The sequence below is a fragment of the Archocentrus centrarchus genome, chromosome 20 (genome assembly GCF_007364275.1).
Source record: "Archocentrus centrarchus isolate MPI-CPG fArcCen1 chromosome 20, fArcCen1, whole genome shotgun sequence".
In the NCBI taxonomy this organism is placed as follows: Eukaryota; Metazoa; Chordata; class Actinopteri; order Cichliformes; family Cichlidae; genus Archocentrus; species Archocentrus centrarchus.
The window spans coordinates 11,417,474-11,436,298 of record NC_044365.1 but is presented as its reverse complement, the minus strand read 5'-3'; the positions used below and the strand labels follow the sequence as shown (position 1 = coordinate 11,436,298).

Here is an 18,825-nt window from a genome sequence, read left to right as displayed (position 1 = left end):
TGGAGGTAAATCCCTGAAACAGCCTCTTTGCCCGGTTAAAAACATGTATGAATTAATTTGGAGACCATGGAATGAAAAGTTTAGTTGTATTTTTTTAATAAAAAAAATGCAGCAGTTATGAAGAAAATTGCAAATTCATACAATGTGCCTCGTAAACAGTATATTGTTTACAGGAAGACATTAAAAAGTATTTTCTGGAGAGTACAAATCTGACTATAAGATGGGCAGCAGGGGGTGAGATATGAAAAGAGTGAAGAAATAAACAAAAAAAATAAGGACAAATTAAAGCAGACGGGGTGTTAAAGACATATTAAATTGTATTACATCTGAACAGTTTAAACACTTATGTGTAACCTTGTAAAAAAGGACATAAATCAAGGTTGTATATATCACAGTAGGTGAAAAGGGCAAAAATAAACACAATTTGGAAAATACAACCTGAGCTAGACATTCAGCAGTGTATGAGAGGATTATTAGAGTAAAGAAAAGACAGAGTCGAAGGAATCATTTAGACAGTTTGGATAATATGCTTATTGCTTTTTTTTAACAGTGACTTTGGAAGAGTGTTACTCTTCTTAGTGTTTCATGTTAAGTATGCAGCGAGAGATTGGAGGCAATTAGCTGAGCCAGCACAAACCATAAGAAATTTAAAAGACTAGCCTGCTGTGAATTTAAAAATGTTTTACAAACAAACTGTTGTTAAAAACAAGGAGCGATATCATTACATCTAGCAGACCTAGGCTAGCTCTTCCCCCTGGTTGTTTCTGGGGGGGTGTCATCTCAGGAGGCAATGATTATGAGCGGTTTTGTTTGCATAAGCATGAGGGGCAACCAGCCAGAAGAAAGTTTTAGGGAGCAGGACCTTAGAGAATTAGCACCTAAAATGCCTTGAGACAAAGTATAAATAAATAAATATGGATTTTTCTCCGTGATTATTATTATGACAACAGAGCCAGATTAAGTGGCTAGCTGTATTGCAAAACGATATCCCAGAAGTTAAAGTTAGGTTCATCTATATAAAAGCTTACAAAGAAAAGTACTGGGCAAAAAATGAGTAAGGAAGGCCTGGCGTGGGTGACTCAAATTAACAGTAAACTAATGGACATAAGGTCAGAAGCGGCTTCTTAAGTTAAAGTCCTGGAAGAGTGCTTGGAATCACTTTTAGCAGCCTTGCTGAAGCTATTTTTACATGAATAAAAAATAAGGACTCCACCCTAATAAAACAGCTGTACATTTTCTTCCACCTGACAGCCAAGGCTGTCCAGTTTTGGGACTTAAACCTGGCAGAAGCTGTTATACTGGGTACCTTCACATGAAGGGTGATTTTTCAAAACACTCCTGAATGGATATTACAACACCTAAATAACATACTGTAACTGTATGTGCTCTGAAGGAGATAAACTAGACTGATGTGAAGAACTCAAAATACTTCACTGAAAGAAGAGATGCCTATAGTGAAAGAAGCTGTCCAGAGGCTACAGCTGAGATCAGGCAAAGACATGTATATAAAATTCATTTTTTAAAAAACTACTAGAAGATATTAGAAAATATATTAATTTCTTTTAGATAAAATTATACTTGCCCTTTCTTGAGAGTGTACCTGACAGTGTTTTGCTTGGAGTAACAGTCATGGAAGCATTTAGAAGCACAGAAGTCGAGTAAGACAGAAGGCAAGCATGTTTTCTTTTCTCCCTTTTCCCCAGTGCTGTGCTCTTTTAGAGACATATGAACATACGTTGTCCACGAAGAAGAACTACATCAATCCCTTTGGTTTCTAATGGTCTAATGTTATAAAAGCACTAAAGAAGGATTCCTGGTTGGCTGGATTACTGATGTGCTGGCAGGACTGCTGGTGCTATGATGGTCCAAGCTCGTTCCACATTCTGGTTTGGACCAAGGAGCTCCAAGTTGTGGCCATGGTTGTGTGACCCAGACTGAGAGGCTGATCAAGGCCTAGATTCTGGAAAAAAGCCTTTAGCCGCAACCCTGTCAGATCTGGTCAGACCTGGAGGATCCACTTCCAGACCGCAGCTGAGGGCTAAATCCAACCTGATCCCAGGCAAAAGCTTATTTCTAACTCAATGCAGCTCAGGTATGGTGACACAGTACCCAGGTGCTGTTTTGTTTTATTCCAGTTTTACCCACCAATACCGGCCATGGCAGATACAAAAAAAAAAGACAGAAAACCTGCATATTTTTGTCAAAGCCCTTCCCTTTTCTCCTTTTACAGTCAGTATTGGTCTCAGGAGTGAGTCCAGTTGACTGGAATCCAGTGTGTCTCCGTCTCCACTTTTTTTAGTGCCAACTGCAGTTCACTGAAGGCAACACTGAGGTCATCGTTGACTATAACCTTCTCAAAGAGATGGCCATATTGAGTCTCCATCGTCTGGGCTGTGCTCAGCATCTCCTGAAAGTCTTCCTCCTGAGAAAGAAGGAGCGAGACAAAAAAGAATGAAGTTAAAAACACCAAACAGATACAGGCACAGACCCTAAAAGTCACATTTCTATCTGCTGCAGAGACAAAACAACACTTGCCATAGAAAACAAGAAGGGAGATGAATTCACATATTGTAAACACATTTCCTCAAAATAAGCCGATGACAAACCATAACCATCATTTAACAAAAGACAGACATGTAAAACATACATCACTGCCAGTCTGGATTTTATATGCATGCTGGGGAAATGACAGCTTGTGGACAGCGCTGAGCCCAGGCCGTATGAACTTCCTGCACAGCTCACCAAGTCTACTGGAGCTCACACTGAAGTAAAAACTGACAAAAATGGACGTGGTACAGGTTGGGTTTTCAGTCTGCAATTTTTTGTTTTTGAAGGCATATGTCTGGAAGCGATAATGATATAGTTCAGAGTTGTGGGTTCGGTCCTGGATCTGACTTGATTTGGTGTTGACGTCAAATTGTCAGGAAGCTGCATAAAATACTTGCCTGCTAACATGGAGGCTTCCACAGAGGTCCTTAAGGGCATGTAGAGTTTTCCAAGTCAATATGCAAATCAGCTGTGCAGTGTAAAGAAAAAAACCACGTGCTAACCGTGAAGTACAGCAAATACTGCCTACCAGGGGCTCCTATATTAATAGATGGAGCATTCTGAAAGAGCCCAGGTATCTCTCTGTGGTGGCCCTCGGAGACTTTCTGGTTTTAGCTGTGTGGGTCCTGGCTGATTCTGCCCTCAGTACAACAGTAAGGCTAAAGTGGCTGCACTGATTTAACTTTATGTTTTTACTGGGAACACTCAGCCTTAGATTTCAGGACAGATATGGATATGGAGAAATGAACCTTTTTGCCAAACAGACAATTATAAATATGCACAGACTGCTAAGACACTCTCCTCAGAGGGCAGTTTGAGCTGAAGCCCACACAGGACTCATTTATCCCCATTAGGTTGCAGCATCCTGTGCCTGTTTAAGTACTTTGTTCCAGCATAGATAAATTGCCCTTTTTTTGCACAATATGAAACGACTCACAGTTTGATGCTTCTCCTTGTTACATATTTAAATTGATTCCTTCTTTCTGAATTATAATTATTTTCTTTATTTTATTTGTTGATTTTACAGAGTTCAAAATGTCTCCTTATGGGACTATGAATCTCTTCAGCACGTCAGTGGCACAAAGCAGCACTCATCAGTCTTGGGTATCCTTTTAAAACCACCACATCGGCCGCGTCCTCAGCAGGACACCTGCTTCATTGTTCCAATAAAACCCACCTGTCTTTGCTATTTAAATTAGTGTCGACATGCAAACAGGTTTCTTCAAATCACTTTGAAATTCCTGTGGTTGTTTTAGATTGGGTGCCAGTTTCTGCACTAACCACATTACAGCTGGAATTTCGCTATTTCACAATTTCAGCCAGCTCAACTGAAACAATGAGACGACTGTTCGTCGGCCTTTATCATTAAAGCAGACCTGTCTCTTGTGAAGAAAAATACAGCTGGCGGTGGACTGAAAATGTCTGAGACGACTTGCGCAACAATAGCTTCCCTTTCTTTAATACCAAATGTGAGATAGCTTAGGTTCTGTCAGCGTGCACGAACATTTACACAGAAACTTTGTTTGTTACTTGGCTGAAATTTAGGCCCCTGTCACACAGTTTTATTGAGGTATATTTGTATTACTTGAGAGAATAACAGAAGCTAATAAAGGGACATTGAGTAATAATAGCGACTGCAATGGACTGTCCACGATCAGATTGCTTCTGACAACTAAAGCTTATTGTTCTCAGGACCCCTACACGTCCTGCCTGAAGTAATGCTATGCTTGATTTGACAACTTTAGGAAGGTTTAACTGCTATATTGCTCAACCAGAACATTTGAAATTGAAGAGAAATTTTGATGATCAATGTCTGATAGGGACTCTGTGTGAAAAAAAAACTCGGTCTCGCTTACCGTGAATGTTTTGCTGGTGTCCTTGTCATCTTTGCCTGATATGATTTTGGTGTTCTTTCTCGTCTCTCTCAGCTTCTCGAGCGTCGGAGGCTTCACAAACACAACAAAAGGTTTAAACTCCGCTGTCCGCAGATGCTTTAATAGCTGAAAGGAGAAAAAAAAACGGATGCAGGGGGAAAAAAAGAAGGAAAGATGGATGTTACCATTTGGCAGCAAATGAAGACTAAAACTGCAATGCAAAGTAATTTATTGAACATTTTACAAGTGCATGATCACAACACGTGTGACAGATTGTACAGACTGGCTGAGATAATTAACAGACAGAAAAATAAAAAATATAATCCTATAAAAAATTGTGGACTGACTTTTCTTTTTTTCTTCCTTTTTTTAAACAGAAACAGTCGCTGGTTACAGCTCCTCAAACATGAAGGACAGAACCTTTTCTTTAATTCTTCTCATTATAAATCAAACACATCCCTGTTTGGCTGTTTGGCATTAACTCTTAAATTTGTGATACATTTTTCTCCAACTTATTGATGTCTACTGAATGAACAAGTGATTGATTAAATGAGGGGGAGAATAATGAAAACAGATCTATTTTCCATGATTCTGAGCAGATGTAGTACTTCATAATCATGTTTACTGTTTTTGCTCAAATTTGAGATCTAAAAAGGATTCATAAACACCAGTCTGGGAGATAAAGATTACTTTATTCCATTAGATAGTGGAGGATATATATATATTTCCACATCTGCCTCATCTTCTCGTCTCTTCTTTGACGTGTCAATTTTCTGAAATAACATCACCACTGTGGTCCCACAGAAGTAGGAGAGAGGCCCGATTTGATTAGTGGTGGTGTCAGGCCTCCTCTGGTTCTGGCACCTTGTTCTGTGCTTCTCGCTATGCTAATAGGCAGTGGGACCAAACCCACAACTGATAACAAGATGGATAAAAACCTAATGGAAGAGGCACCAGAGGAACTGATGGGAAGTGTAGCTTTCATCAGTCACAGTAAGTCATCATGGGTGCAATAAGATGCTTTGACACTGCTACTGATCTGATCTTTGAGTCATGTTTGAGAAATGGCCTTACTGTGGAGGTTCACGATAACTACTGGGGCACACACAAGGCCACAAAAGAATGCCAAACCACAAAAAAAAAACGTAGCTAAATGTACCCAGAATGTGCCAGACTAACCTACAGTATGTAATGCCTTATTTGTGCTTGCGTGCGTGCGTGCGTGCATGCGTGCATGTGTGTATCTACTGAGCAAAAACAAACAGAGAAGGGCTGCTGGAGCAGAGGATGGACAATATGGTGTCAGGCTGGCCAGTGGAGCAGGCTCTGATTGCCACCACCCAAGTCACATAAGCCAAAGAGTAAATCCTCAAAAATATAGGAAATGAGCTGTTCCCCTGAAAATGACCTCTTTAGAAAGCCACTTTGGTAACTCAACAAACAGCGCAGGCAGCAGGTGAGCGACTGTAGAGGGAGAGCTGCTTCAGATTGATTGGTGCGAAAAGAGCTACAAATACAGCACAGGAATGGTGAGAGAGTACAGCAGAAGAAGGGTGTGTGTCACTCACATGAGGCTGGACATCCAATAGACACACTTTTTTCTTTGAGAGGACCGAGCGTACCGAGTCCAGACTTGTCCCGTAGTAATTCCCTTTGTACTCACCATACTCAATGAACCTGAGACATGAAAAGAGGGGAGATGAGAAGATTATCATGCAAGAAAACTAATTTTTTTCACTGGAGGGATTTGGATCTAATGCACGACTAATGTCCCGCGGGAGAAACATTAGAATCTTGCTCTAATCTGCTCGTCTGTGTCAGCACACTCCAGAGCTTCATCTCAGAAATAATGATATATGAAAACCCTACAAATCCACCGAGACAGGGGGATTACTCTTTCAACCACTGACAGATCTGAAGATAGCATTCTTTAGCAGAACTTAGAAAACCAGACGCTTTGGCCGAGCATGTTTTTATATAATCTCTGTGCTACCCTTTCAATCAGTAACACCTGTTTGTTCCAAAAGCCCACAAAGCCCCTCAATGCCAAAACCTTCCCCCGCCTTAATTCTCGAGCATTTCACCTCAGCGAGCGACTGCATTATTTTAAACTCCATATTTTGTTCAAGAAAATAAATATGGAGCTCTAAATGAGCTAAATGTGACTTTTTAAAAGTGGTTTATACAGCACTCCACTTTCTTAGATATGCAAGTTTGTGTTTTTAAAGTTTTCTATATCCTCATAAGAGAATTCCCTTTTTTAAGTCACTGAAAAACAGCAACTTTATTCATCTTATAATTAGTTTTCCATGATTATCCCAAACATAATGATTTCTGAGAAGAGCGTTTTGAGAAGAACAAGAACAACAATTAATAATGGTTTTCTCCATTGTAGTAAACAGGAAAGAATGTATGTTTGAAATAGAGATGTACATCAGTATAACCTAGACACAGCAGTATATCCAAAGCAGGGACTTTTCCCCTATTTTAAAATTTTGTTAGTAAAATATTTGTCATATGCTCTGTTTCATGCACTTGAATAAACTGTAATGAATCCCATGAGGTGATGAAACATGATGTGAATTTTTTGAAAGATAATATGGAAAAATGTACATTTATTCTGGACAGAGGCAGATTTGATCTATTGTACCTGTGGATGTAAACTTTTTTTTTTCTACTTATTATGAGTGATAATTTTCTTTATGCGTTAAAAAAATATATGTTAAAAATAACTGACACAATGGATGCACAAACAGACAGCAAATTAAAACCCACATAAAGTCTTGTTAAGGGCCAAAATGTGCTGCCAGAACAGCTTTGGTGACATTGGAAATCTCCTACTCCTGTTCAAATTGGTTGAAATCTTGTGATAGATGTGAACAGCTGTAGACCATCTCTGCTGTATAAAGTCTATATGTGTGTTGTGTTTTAATTCATCAGTTTTGCCTACTTGCTGTTGTGGATGTCCGTCTCAAAGAGCTGCTTGGAGATGAAGTGGTAATCCACGCCATCAGTCTCCTGGTTCTTTTTGGCTCGACTGGTGTCTGCATGAAACAGGATGAAGATAGAGAGAGCAGGAGCGATTACCTCAAACCCAGACTGTCTGCTGGGGCAGAGACCATCTGAACTGAGCCACTTGTTCACAATGCTGGAAGTCTGGAACACAACCTTTATCCACTGTGTTGTGTAATATCTGTAAATTACACAACCTGTGGTGCTACAGTACCAAACTCAGACACTTAACTGACATTCAGCTGAGTTTAAATGTCTTATTATTAACTTTGTCTCTTGTAAAGTGGCTGCAGGGCCTGTAGGAACAGAAGCTGATAGCATTAGCTGCCAGCGCTAGCAGCTTTAAGGTAAATGACTTGAGGAGCTCTCATTAACATCAAGTTTCTGCATTTACTGGATCATAAACCACAAAGCTTTGCTGTAAAGTGGGTGATGGGGGCGGCACGTTCAGGGAATGTGAGCTGGTGTATTTGTAAGGGTCAAGGGGCGGACATAAGCAGACACACTGATCAGCTCCAGAACAAACCACTAAACTTTTATCACCTTCAACCAAAGCTGCCAAGCTGTGCTTTGCTCTCCTCTGAGCTGTGCATGTGTCGAGGCTGTACGCTGGAAGTGGATTGGGGCCTTTCCTTTACACGGTCCAGTCTGATCTACAGGACTCATGGAAAACCAGCGGTGTGATTTAATCAGTGTGTCGCTTGTTTAAGAAAGACAGAGATCCAGAAAAGACACCGAAGAAGATCAGTGGCTTTCTGTCAGCAGCTCCAGATGACACAACAGTAGGAAAATCAGCTTTGTCATAAGATAACATTATACTTATGGCACAGTGACAAACAGCCTTTCAGTAGTTACACCAAAACTATCCACTCTGCATTATTTTGGCATCTGTTTTGTGGTACAGAAAACAATTACAATGCAACAAAAGAATGTGAATCTGATCATTTGCCAGTCAAATATCTGTAAGCTTGGACTGGAATCAAAATGTTCTCTAACAGCTTATTTCAAGGCTCCTTGTGTTTCTTTGACGGCTGGTTTATATTTTACAGGGACAAGCAGAGAAACAGAGAGAGAGGAAAAAGACAGGGCCACAAGGCGGTGGTCTCCAAAGCTCCGGTTTTCAAATTAACAAAAAGGGGTGACACTTTCAGGCTTAATCCAAAACAACAGAAAGTGTTAAACACATCCACGTGTCCATTGGCAGCAATCAAGCATTTAAAACATGAGAGCCTTTCCGATTCCCTTTCCTCTCAATGAGTGCCAGGACCTGTGCCATACAGTGGAAGCCAGACAGTGTCTTCATTCCACTTCAAATCCATTGGTAAAAGTTTTATGGTGGACTGGATGTATAACACACATTCACACACACACAGAGATAACAAAGAAGCATGCAGAGAGGAAAGAGTGGAAAACAAGTGGAATCTACAGATGATCAGCTAATGTTTGACCGGCTTTAGTCAGAAGAGTGAAGTGAACTCACGTGGGATGGTCACACTGAAGTGCTGAGGGTCAGAGATCAACAGTTTCTTCTTGAGTTCACTCAAGCCGACACCTGTGGGTCCTATGCATAAATAAACGTAGTTTTTATTACAGTTTTTTTTTTCTCACAAGTCAAAATGTGACCTAAAACCTGCGGAACCATAATCTGAACTAAATTCATGTCATTTACAAATGATCACAGTGAAAAGATTCCAATTTTTATTTTGTTTTGTGTTTTTGCATATTTAGTGGTTACAGTCACCTGAGAAAACACATTTTTTTGACCTTAAAGCAAGAACTCAAACACTAATGTGGAGAATATTTATTGTCTAATAGGATCAAATAATGAAGTAATAACCATTTTTATCCAAAGGCTCTACAGTCACTTTTATTTTTTTGTAAAAAGACATTTCTGGTTATTCTTTCATGCCATTGCTGAGGAACAGAGGAAGAGAGGATAGTGAATTGATGATGACAGAGTTTGAAAGTATGGTGGACAGGCAGACAGGCGTGGGAATTTAAAAAACAAACAAACATTGAAACAGTAATGAAAGACACAGCACAGCCAAAGTCCCCAAGCTGATTATTTACATTACCATTAATTTTTTATTTTTTTGCATTACATGCTGTCTGAGAATTGGACACTTAAATATGCCATTATTATGATTTAATATTGGCCAATTTGCATACATTTACTAAACAAAAATCAGAACATTGGATGAAAAAAGTTCAAATTCTTACAAAATTATGTTGACATAGAATGATTAAAGGTTTCTCTCTTTATTATTCCATAAGTCAGAAAATACTGTCAACTGACAGAAAGACCGAGTGATGTATGAACAGGCTCCTCAGTAAAAACTATTAAAATGGACACAGGAAATAACCTGGAAAGTTTGGTGTATGTAATTGTGACTGGAGTGAAAATTTGCGCCCCACAGTGTGAAAAAATTGTTTCAGTAAAATAAACTACAATTTTTTTGGAGACTAATATTTGTAGGTAATTTTTTTCAGTTGATTACTGACAATAAGACTATTTTGTTTTTTGTATGACTTTTTCTGAAATTGTATGTGTAGATAAAAAAGGGGGTATAACAGGCTCATGAGGACTTACAAGCTGAAGCAGTGCCCCGTGGTCCTGTTCTACAGTCTGTACTCAAATACGATTTGTGCATGGTTTGCTTTTAACAATGCCCAACAACAGCAACATTATAAATCTGAGCTCTGCAATAAAAAAAAAAAAAGCATAACTTGCTTTAATGTTCTGGACTCAGCTGCAGTATTTATATTGTGTTTATGTGTTTTTTCCCCCTTTGTCTGTCTCACTCTGTCCTTGCAGATTGCTATGCCAGTAAAAGTGTCAGACTGCATTACCATACTCATTAAAGAAGCTGCCTTTAGTAATGTGAACTTAATCACTTCCAGGCCAAATGGTGAGCACATCTCTGAAGTTTGTGCAGAAAGGCTGAGGACAGGCCCAATGAGGCCCAGCTCTGGGCCCCAGAGCCTCAACCCAGCCTCAGATCTCCCAGCCTCCCTCACATAAAGGGCGAGCAATATTACCACACTGGCTTTACTATTTCCACATTTAAAGGATGACATTGGTGCAATTTACAAACCACACATCATTTACAATGCAAATTTACAACAGGGGAAAGTCTTAATATAGAGTTCCAATTTTATATATTTGGATACCACATAAATACCAGCACATTTGACATAAGTTGGAGCTGAAACCCCAAACTAAAAGCTTTCAATTCATCAAAGTCTTACTGTAAGTTCAGTGTGTCAAGTTACAGGGAAACGTGGAAATCAACCCAACATTTTGTCAGGTTAAATCAAATTTCTTTCAAAACCATCAGTGGTTTGGTCGAACTATGCATGCAGTATTTAAAAATATATTTTCATTGGCTGTCTCATTTGAAAAGCCTAGATAAGCATCTTGATTTGTCATTGAGACAAATCTTAGACTCAAGCAGCAGAGGGAGCCAACAGGTGATTCATTAATGGGCACTGCGTATATCTGCATTCACAGTAATGAAGAAATGCCTTCAGGCATTCCTGAAAAGCTTTAACAGAAGAGGGGTGTTATAATAAAAATAATGTATGATATAAAAATAATATGGGGAGAAAGTGCTGTGCTGGAGAGTAGAAAAAGTGCAGAGCTGAAGCCAAGTCAGGCATCAAGGGACGTGTATTGTCTGCAATTCCTACAATAATGCAGACTGTACTTTTACTAAAGTACACACGTGTCCAAACTTTTGACTGGTACTGTATTACACTGACCTCAACACCTCACCCAATAGGTGCCCAGGAGGCATCCTAGTCAGATGCCCAAACCACCTCAACTGGCTCCTTGGATGAGCAGTGGCTCGACTCTGAGCCCTTCCCGGTTGGCTGCACTGTTCACCCTATCTCTAAGGGAGAGGCCAGCCAGCCTTTGGAGGAAGCTAATTTCCGCTGCTTATATCTGTGATCTCGTTCTTGTGACCGTAGGTCAACCAGTAAATCGACAGCTTCTTTTTTATGCTCAGCTCTATCTTTACTGTAATGGACCAGTGCAGCGTCTGCTTCACTGCAGCCGCAGCCCCAATCCATCTGTCAATCGCCTGCTCCCTTCTACCATCACCTTTTAACAAGACTTCGAGATACTTAAACTTCTCCACTTGAGGGAGTAACTCGTCCCTGACCTGGAGTTCGCACTCCACCCTTTTCCAGCTGAGGACCATGGCCTCAGACTTAGAGGTTTTGATTTCACACTCAGCTGCAGACCGCTCCAGTGTGAATTAGAGGCCACCACCTAATAAAGCCAACAGAATCACATCATCCACAAAAAGCAAAGATGAGATTCTGAGGCCACCAAGGTGGAAGCCTTCTACCACTTGTAAGTTGGGAGGGGCTCAGAGTAGAGCCACTGCTCCTCCACACTGAAAGGAGCCGGTTGAGGTGGTTCAGGACTAGGATGCCTCCTGAGCGCCTCTTGGGTGAGATGTTCCAGACATGTCCTACTGGGAGGCAGACCCAGGACACACTGGAGAGATTATATTTCTCAGCTGGCCTGGGAATGCCTTGGGGTCCCCACGAATGAGCTGGAGGAGGTGGCTGTGGAGAAGGAGGTCTGGGCTTCTCTGCTTAGGCTGCTGCCCCCACAACCCGGCCCCAGAAAAGCGGACGAAAATGGATGGGGATATCAGGAGGAGAGAAGATGCAGAGAGGTGTGTAAGACTCCCGGTCTCAACCCTGGCTAGTCACATTTTGGGGGGTTTAATAAATTCAGCCAGATTTCTAGAAATGAGAGCTGCTCCATCCAAAGTGGGATGGATGCCACCTGGGCTTCTAGAGCAACAACACTGAGTCACAGTCGTTTCTGTGATTTTTATGCCACACTGAGCTGGGAGGTGAGGAGTTTCATTAAATCTATGGCCTCCAAGTTTAACAGTAACAGTGTGTGAGGTAAGCAGTGACATCAGAGTTTGAGAACAGTTGTATTTTTTGATTAACTTTTCTCTACTCACCGACTAGGACCACCAGCCTGTATTTGCTTCCATTCTGCCTGCGGTACGGGACGACCTCCTCATACGTGGGCACATCCGCCATGTCGTACATTTCACTCTTCTTAGACTCGTACATGGACTTGTTCGTCTTTCTGTCTCTCCTGCTGAGACGAAAGCTTCTCCTGAACCCAGCTGCAGGTCAGCATGAACCAACAGAAGAGACAGAAAGAAACAGATTAATCAATATGAAAAAAGAAAGTCTCTGTCAGTTGTGTGTCTATGAGGGTGTGTAAAATCTAATGCAACTGTATGTACACATACACATACTCTGCAGTTCAATTTATGGTTGTTTCAGGGTCTTGGCAAACACCTCCTCACAGTTCAATGTCCAAGACCTCATACTGTACTGTGCAGCTCAATTTTATGACAGCTATCTTTGCTGTAGGTGAAAGAAGTACAGCGAAACCCTCGGCCAAACAGTCTCCCTGGATAGCACACTCAAACACTTTACTCACATTTTCCCCTGGTGACATATGGTGGATTTTAATTTTCTTCTTATGTGCATGGACATATCTGTTGGTGAGATTTTCTTGTTTTTTTTTTTTACAGTTACTGTGTACAAAACATTACTGCTGTCAATCAAGACAGGCAGGAGTCATCCTTAGATTTGTGGGATCTTCTGCCTTCTAAAGCCAGATTTCGGTGCAGGTGGCAAAAAAATTAACTGCAACAGAATGTGAATTTACTGTGAGCTGGTTAATGACTGCTCACATAAAATCAAGTTTTTGATGTGCAATTTATTCAAACTGCATTTCTGTATGTGTACCAGGCCTATTTATCTGTCATTTAGAGCTCTTTGGTTGGCTGCAAAGGAACAGTTGCTCCATGTGTGCTGCTTTACAGTGTTGTCATCTCTGATTTGTTGATGGCGCACCGTGTCCTCTAACTTCTGTCACAAAGATTTCTTAACACACTGATCCAAGCGTGTGCACGCCTTGATCTATGACAAAGGAGACATTTACCCCTAATTTGAGGACTGTTTCATATTTATCATAAGATATCATTTGGACCTAAAGAAGAAACCTCCTGAAGATAGAATGTCAAATGTCTTAGTGCTACTTGTTGCCATTCACTGTTACCGCCCTTCTCTTCCATTATTTCAGTTTTTAATTAGTATTTATTGAACTCTAAGATATGATGCAATACACTGGAGCAAAATTAAGCCAGCATGAAAATTATGGACTGAAAGAGGAATTGGGAGTTGGGACAACCCCTGAAACCTGCCTCCTTAATGCTTTCCACAACATTTTCAAACCACTGCAGGGCTGTGCAGACAAGCAGCAAATACAAAGAGTCTGCATTCTTCTCTCAGTTTGTTCTTTTCCAAACAGCTCCTTAATAAGGGATGGAGCTGCAGACCTATGCTGAGTTACAAATGAAACACGCTGTAAGTCATCGAAGCAGAATAACAGTGTTTTTGCATAAGTGTGTATGTATATTAAGGAGTGCATATACAGTGTTACTCTGAACATTTCGGTCAGACTTTGTTCCACTGCGGGCAAGTTGTGGCTTATGTTGTCTGTGCCATTTCTCCTGTAGTCATTCAATACCATCAGACTTAAAAACTTCCTAAATTTTACTCTTTATTAGCCTCCAGATTTGGAATCCCTCCCCTCTAGCACTCACTGACACACTCACTAAATTAATTTAAATCCAAACAACAACTATCCCATTACCAATGAAGACCATATTACACAGAGAGGATGGACATGAAAGTGATTCAAAATTTTGGAACAAGTCGGCTTTTGGTTAAATGAAGGAAGCCTGCTCATTTGTCATGGAAAGCTTCACAGGATGATCCAAGCATCAAGTTACTAACAGGAACAGAAACAGAAAACAATGCATGATACATATGGCACAATTGTTGTTCTGTTTTGAATTTCAAAGGAAGTAGAGTTTAGAAGTGGGAGTGTCCTTGTGTGTTTCCACACTCACGCACACACACACACACCTCCTAATGGTGTGCACCAGGCTGTGACTGGGTGAACTGCCAGAACTACAACTGAAAACTGAAAACACACACACACACACACACACACACACACACACACACACACACACACACACACACACACACACACACACACACACACACACACACACACACAAATACACACTATTATCTTTTATTTGTTCTTTTGTGCGCACAGAAGCACTTTGATTCCCTTTCTGTAAAACAGAAACATAAGAAAATGAAGGAAAAAAGGTGAGCATATTTAACAGTGTAAACACAAGCTGGGATGAAGCACATGCACACACAGATACATACATACACACAACCCCGCCACTGTAAAAGAAATGGCTACAGGGCCAGATTGACTAAACAGCGCAAAAAAAAGCATGTGAACTCAATCCCCAAATAGCGTTGATAGGTGGGGTTAGTTTTGTGGGTAATTTACAAAAGTTGCAGTGTGTTTTATGAACACAGTCACTTCATTTCATGCCCAGTATGCCAAGAGTTTCATAATTTAGAGCAATTTATTCTGCTGTGGGTAATTTATTAACAGGAGAGGTGTAGGTGAACATTCATCCATCCTCTTCCGCTCATCCTTTTCAGGGTCTCGGGGGGACTGGAGCCTATCCCAGCTGTCATAGGGTGAGAGGAAGGTGAAATGTGTGTATTAAATGTAAGCCTACGTTGGAAGTCTGGGAGAGAGAGTTGATGGAAACAGGCTCCCATGTACGGCAGTTAGCGACAATATTTTGACATCATGTTCTGCAGCATTCTTATATTTAGACAACTTACATTCATTCAAGGGATGAAACAAACCAGAAATGCCTGATTGAAAAAGTTTGTTTCTATAATCTGGTACTTTTAACAGTACCACCACAACTTTTCTGGATTTGTTTAGTTAAAAACAAACAAACAAACAAACAATAAAAAAGAACAAAAAACAGATTTGTATATTTCATGGGGAAGCCTTGTGTGTGTGTGTGTGTGTGTGTGTGATTTATCTCACATAACTGCATGCAGCTGAATTTGTGTAGGTCCCCCACTAAAAACAGTCATATGTTAGAGGTCACTGTCCATGGTACTGAAATAATAACAGTTTAATTAATTTCAAATTTCTGTGTTTATTTGAGTGTAATAAAACTTTGCTATGCTTTGCACCCCATTGCGCAGGCTGTGAAATTCCTGCTATAGAAGCCACAGTATGTTGAGAAGAAAATTGAGAGATCAAAACAAAAATTAAATAACCGGAAGAAGTTTTGTTGCCGCTGGTTTTGCCAGACGTCTTTAGGTTGGAGGTTCCAGGTCATTTCTAAGTTCAGCTTGGTAAAAAGAACTCTGAGTTACCACCTCTTATTTGTGATCTTGTCACCATACTCCGTTTGTAAATACAAACAGTGCTTCCTTTTTTTTTTTTTTTGGAAACACCAAAACCCAGTTTGTGCTGGCGCAATGCAGGTTTTGGTGACCCTTAGTGCGGGGTCCGTTGGCACCAAATGTGGAAAGTATTACCAGCTCTCTCTGTATTATCCTCATTACTGCTGGTTAAAGGGGATTCAGGAGGCTGCGTGGTTGGGAACTATGCAGCGGAAGGATGCTTTCCACACTCTCAGCCATTATTATTCTACCAGTGATAAGAAGGAAGGGGAGTGTGGCTGCTAAAACATGAAACATCCTCATCTCATTTTGGAAATGGGGCTTTTTTTTTTTTCAGTTTTTAACACTTCTCAATTTTTTCCATAGCTTTTGTAATTTGATAGTGATGGATATCCCAGCCCCTGTCTGTTTAGCTTGAACTGCTTTACAGCCTTGTGCCTGCCATCCATCGTTCCTTCTGTTTTTCTGTCTGGATTTGTTCAATGTGAATTCTGCAATGTGAAATATCACTGTACCTACCAAGGTATGAGTATCAAAACTTTTGTGGAGTTTGCTGTACTGTACTGTTTGCTGTTACTGTAAAATCAGGAACCTGCTCACCCCCAAGAAGTGTTCAAGAATCACTCCGGCAATGCACCTTACAGCATGGAGGGAACGCAAACCAAAAACTACGGACAACAAATGCCGGCCCCCTCCCACTCCTGTTTTATTTCCCCATGCAACCTCAGTAGCATTGCAAAAGCATCTTTAGGTTCTAAGATTTCAAACTTTTAGGGAACAGGCCAACTTTAAATCATACAACCACATCCAACAAGTATTCTCATAGACAAGATGTTATTATAACGCACTTTTTTTTTCTGCTTTGAGCTTGGCAGACATGGCTCAAACTTAGTATTTATAATCTTGCATGTGCTCTGGATCACCTGTGAAATCTGGATTCTAACTGGCACAGTGTGCAAGGAGAGTTCTCAGGCCAGTTCACCTCAGAATCTGATATAAACAGAAAGAAATAAAGACAAATGGAGAGAGAAATGGATAGACACATTTCCATATGAGCCAGCTAAGATGGTCTGTGGTTCTCCAGAGGGACAATACCTTATGATTTGTTAAAAAAAAAATTACAGTGGCAATAAAAACATGATTTCTGTATGAGACAGAGAATTGAAAGCAGCTCTCTGGAACGGGTTGCAGAACCAAAGTGGGCCATGGTAATTGTCATTAAGTTTGACTGGAACCACATCAACAAGACCGACCTTCGGCCGGACCTCCAGAATACAGCGAGGCAAACAAGCCTTCCTTTTAACCCAACTCCATCCAGAACCTCTCAAAGAAGTCTTGAGACCCACAGCAGAGGCAGAACAGGATAACTACTACATACTGCAAATCCATGACATGATCTGCCAGTGAACTCATGCTGTCAGCAAGAGAGCAGAAATAACACAGTATAGTCAGAACGTACTGAACTACTCTTTGTGTTTTTATATGGGAGTCCAAGTAAAATGAGTTGTACCACAAAACACTCTGAGTTAGAAGAACAGGTCAAAGACCTATTTCTTTGTGGAACAATTGCTGTGTCCCATGTAACAAGTTTGATATAATATGGCTTAAAAGATGATATTTGAAGGATTCATGGAGAGGAAACACAACTGAAACACCTGGCCACTGTCTTCACCTTTAATGTAACAATGAAATGGCCACATCTGGATGGAAGAGAAGACAAGAAGAAAAGAGAAGACAATGCCTCACCTATGTGGAATCTGCTACTATAATCAGCATCCTCTGGTGATGAGAAGGAGAAAAAAAGAAGCCAAAAGAGAACCACAAGATCATGTTAAAGAGAATGATAAGAAATGAGAGCTACCCCACTAAATACAAGAAAGGTAAAGGGCACATCAACGAGAATACACAAGAAAAACACACAGGTACAGTTAAGAAAAGAGTGTTCAATTAGTTTTTTGGGTCCATGTTAGTTGGGGTACTTTTTAATGTTTTTTTAATTATGTGCTTTTTGCCCAGTGTGATAGCCACTGATGTAGAGGTAAATAAGAGCAGAGGTTTAATATAACCTCCATCCAGTGAGACTCTTGGGTATGTAGCAACAAAATAAACAAGAATGCTCTTTTCTACTTTACAAGTCTAAGGATACTCAAAAATGTTGATGATCTCTGTTAACTGGCATAAGCCCAATTTAGCCTTACAGTCCACTACATCACTGGCAGTGGCTTTGGATGATTTTCTGAAGACAGTGAATCATTTTGTGCTGTGACTGAATCCAGCAAATATTACTTGTGACAGGATGAGTCTCCAAAATGATGTCCACACTTATGAAAATGAGTTGAGGAAAGATGAGGCTTTGTAAAATGCTAAAGCCAATAAAATTTAAGAGAGTAAAGTGACCATGAAATCTGACGTTACTCTTTAATGGCACATAGTTTTGATTGGTCAAATGGAGACAGGAGGGAAGTGAAGATGACCTGAGAGGCAAACCTCTCACAAACAAATATTATGAAGGGGAACCAATCACAGATGGGTTGTTAGTAAAGTCCTATTCAATGGGAAATGCCAGAAAAGTAATACCTTCAGTCTCTTCAGCTTTGAGTGTAAGAGAAGCAAGGAATGAAAATTAGTTAAAGGTAGAGGAAATTATAGATTAGGAAAAAAAATATGAGCTGAGGGATGAGGTAAGAATATAAGAAGAAACCTACCAAAGTCTATTGCCACATCATCTTAGAAAAGCAGAGCAAAAGACAACAGAGAAAATATTAAAAAAACATTTTAAGGCTGAGTCACCACACCCATTAACATCTTGTGCAGGTTCAGTTCAGTCATTTCTCACGAAACTGAAATAGCTCATAATTCTATTAAATTTTGTTATATTTGTGAAAAATGCTGAGCTTGACCACTACACATTGACTCACAGTAATTACACACTAATCACACAGTAATTACTCTAAGGTTACCACTGTTTTAACTATCTATAGTTAAAATAATAAGATAAAGTACTAGTCACTCTAATTTGACAAAAAAAAAAAAA

General features: G+C 40.2%; 1 protein-coding gene across 3 annotated transcripts in view; it reads right to left on the bottom strand.

The window, feature by feature from the left end:
* Positions 1-98: 98 nt before the first annotated feature.
* mpp7a (MAGUK p55 scaffold protein 7a) overlaps positions 99-18,825 on the bottom strand; it is an 83,307-nt gene continuing 64,580 nt past the window's right edge. For 2 of the 3 annotated variants that reach the window (XM_030756466.1, XM_030756467.1), the window contains 9 exons: positions 18,497-18,517; positions 18,369-18,383; positions 17,538-17,570; positions 12,425-12,595; positions 8,914-8,994; positions 7,372-7,465; positions 5,990-6,098; positions 4,404-4,547; positions 99-2,422 (listed from right to left, as the gene is read on the bottom strand). In XM_030756466.1, coding sequence (XP_030612326.1) covers positions 2,243-2,422; positions 4,404-4,547; positions 5,990-6,098; positions 7,372-7,465; positions 8,914-8,994; positions 12,425-12,595; positions 17,538-17,570; positions 18,369-18,383; positions 18,497-18,517 — 848 coding nt within the window. In that variant the 3' untranslated portion in view covers positions 99-2,242. The remainder of the gene's footprint in view (positions 2,423-4,403; positions 4,548-5,989; positions 6,099-7,371; positions 7,466-8,913; positions 8,995-12,424; positions 12,596-17,537; positions 17,571-18,368; positions 18,384-18,496; positions 18,518-18,825) is intronic. The other variant, XM_030756468.1, reaches the window with a different exon arrangement.